The sequence below is a fragment of the Nicotiana attenuata genome, unplaced genomic scaffold (genome assembly GCF_001879085.1).
Source record: "Nicotiana attenuata strain UT unplaced genomic scaffold, NIATTr2, whole genome shotgun sequence".
NCBI classification, from domain to species: Eukaryota; Viridiplantae; Streptophyta; class Magnoliopsida; order Solanales; family Solanaceae; genus Nicotiana; species Nicotiana attenuata.
In genome coordinates, this window is record NW_017676108.1 from 48,449 (window position 1) to 50,494 (window position 2,046).

Genomic DNA, 2,046 nt, shown 5'->3' on the forward strand with positions numbered 1-2,046 from the left:
TAGTCTTGAAGGCAGTTCATCACCTTCTCTCATACGAATCTGGTGGTACCCACTCTTCAAATCAAGACATTAGAACCATGTAATTGGTCAAATAGATCATCTGACCTTGGGATTGGGAAGCGATATTTGATAGTGGTCTTGTTGATTGCTCGACTGTCAACACATATCCGCCAAGTGCCATTTTTCTTAGGAACAAGCAAAGCAGGTATGGAACAGGGACTAAGGCTCTCCCTTATTAAACCCCTCTCGAATAATTCTTCGACTTTCCTTTGGAGTTCAGCTTGTAGTGTAGGATTCATCCTATACGCGGCTTTGCATGGCCACGATGCTCCTGGTAAAAGGTCAATTTGATGTTGAATATCGCGCATGGGTGGAAGTTCTAATGGAACATCTTCAGAGATCACATCATCAAACTTAGCAGGTAACTTCTTGGCTCGCGTATCCAACTCATGCTTCTTATCTTGTGAGTCTTCCATGGCTATTGCTTACAATGGCTCTCCTTTATTGATGAGCCCAATAATTTGTGATCTGGTCAGTAGCGTATCAGACACGGTCTTTGCCTTCTTTGAAAGTTCTTTAGGGTGCAACGGCGTCAAAACGATCTTACGTCCATCAATTATCAATGAATAGGCTAACCGGTATCCATCATGAAAAGCATGCTAAATAGGTCTTCCAAGTACAAGCATCCATCTTTACCACATCACACCAAATTTGGTCTTTATAGTACCAATAGAAAAAGAGACCAAGCATCTTTTAGTGACTTTCATACCTCCACCATATTGCAGCCACCCGAATTTGTAAGGTTTGGGGTGTACCTCTGTCTCCAAACCCAATTTAGTCTGCATCTCTTCCGATAATCACAGAACATACCTCCTTGCCAAGTGATGTACACCTCGTGTGGTAAAGGGTCTTTCGTTGCGATGATTCTTCATCTTCATGTTCTGCATGTAAGATCCTCTCAATAACAAGCATATCACCTTCATCATGTTCTACATAGGCATCCTCATCTTCCTCATGAAATTCCTCAATTGGCTGGTTTTCATCATGATTTTAATCGTCTTCTTCGTTTGCTCATGAAGTACGCCAAAAATGACTGAGAATCTTAGTGTTGCGATCAGAAACAATGCTTCTTGGAATGCCCTGTTGTAGGAATTGGCATAGGCTCATATAATCCCTTATTGCTCCCATGCATTTTCGCTTTTCTACATGTTTCACAACGTTCAATCAGCCTGGACACATCTTTGTAAAATTTAGGCCAGTAGAAGGTTTTTTTTGGATCATCTTCTATGATTTTGAGTGGCCAAAATGACCAGCTAATCCACCCTCATGTGCTTCCCTCACAATGGACTCCCTTAAAGAGCTTTGTGGTATGCCCAAAGTAAAGAAACCCATCTCGAATTACACAAATTTTTTGTGGACACTCTAAGCATCTCTTCCAAATATGTCGAATCCAAATGCATTAGTTTGCATCAACCGCTTGATTGAGGTTTCCACCTTTGTGCTTGATTACCAACTGAAAATTCTGAAGAAACTCTACCCATTTTGAGCTTTTGTTGGTGACTAAGATACTTTAGTACCTCATGATCAGAATATAGCGCGAACTCTCTTGGTAATAAATAATGACTCCAAGTTGCATAGAACAATAGCATAGAACTCTTTTCATAGGTGGAGTACGTCAATATAGGTCCACTTAGCTTCTCGCTAAAATATGACACGGGTTTACCTTCGTGGCTAAGAACTCCTCCAATGCCAACACCTGATGCATCACATTCTACTTCAAATAAATCATCAAAGATAGGTAACTGAAGGATAGGAGCTTGTGTCATTTTCTTGTTTAACAATTCAAAACCCTTTTGAGCATCTTCATTCCACTTGAACATTCCTCCTTTCAAACACTCAATTATAGGGGCAACCAAAGTGCTGAAATTTTTGATAAATCGTCGATAGAAGGACACCACTCCATAAAAGCTCCTTATATGCGAAATCGAGCTAGGAATTGGCCAACTTATGATTGCCTCGATCTTGCTTGGGTCAACCTGAATACTA

The 2,046-nt window shown here is 40.6% G+C and overlaps 1 protein-coding gene across 1 annotated transcript in view; it reads right to left on the reverse strand.

Moving 5' to 3' along the window:
* Positions 1 to 834: 834 nt before the first annotated feature.
* Positions 835 to 2,046, reverse strand: part of LOC109220754 — a 2,276-nt gene continuing 1,064 nt past the window's right edge. The window contains exons 2-3 of the mRNA XM_019385225.1: positions 1,578 to 1,920; positions 835 to 1,032 (exon numbers count right to left, since the gene is read on the reverse strand). Of these exons, the coding sequence (XP_019240770.1) occupies positions 835 to 1,032; positions 1,578 to 1,920 (541 nt within the window). The remainder of the gene's footprint in view (positions 1,033 to 1,577; positions 1,921 to 2,046) is intronic.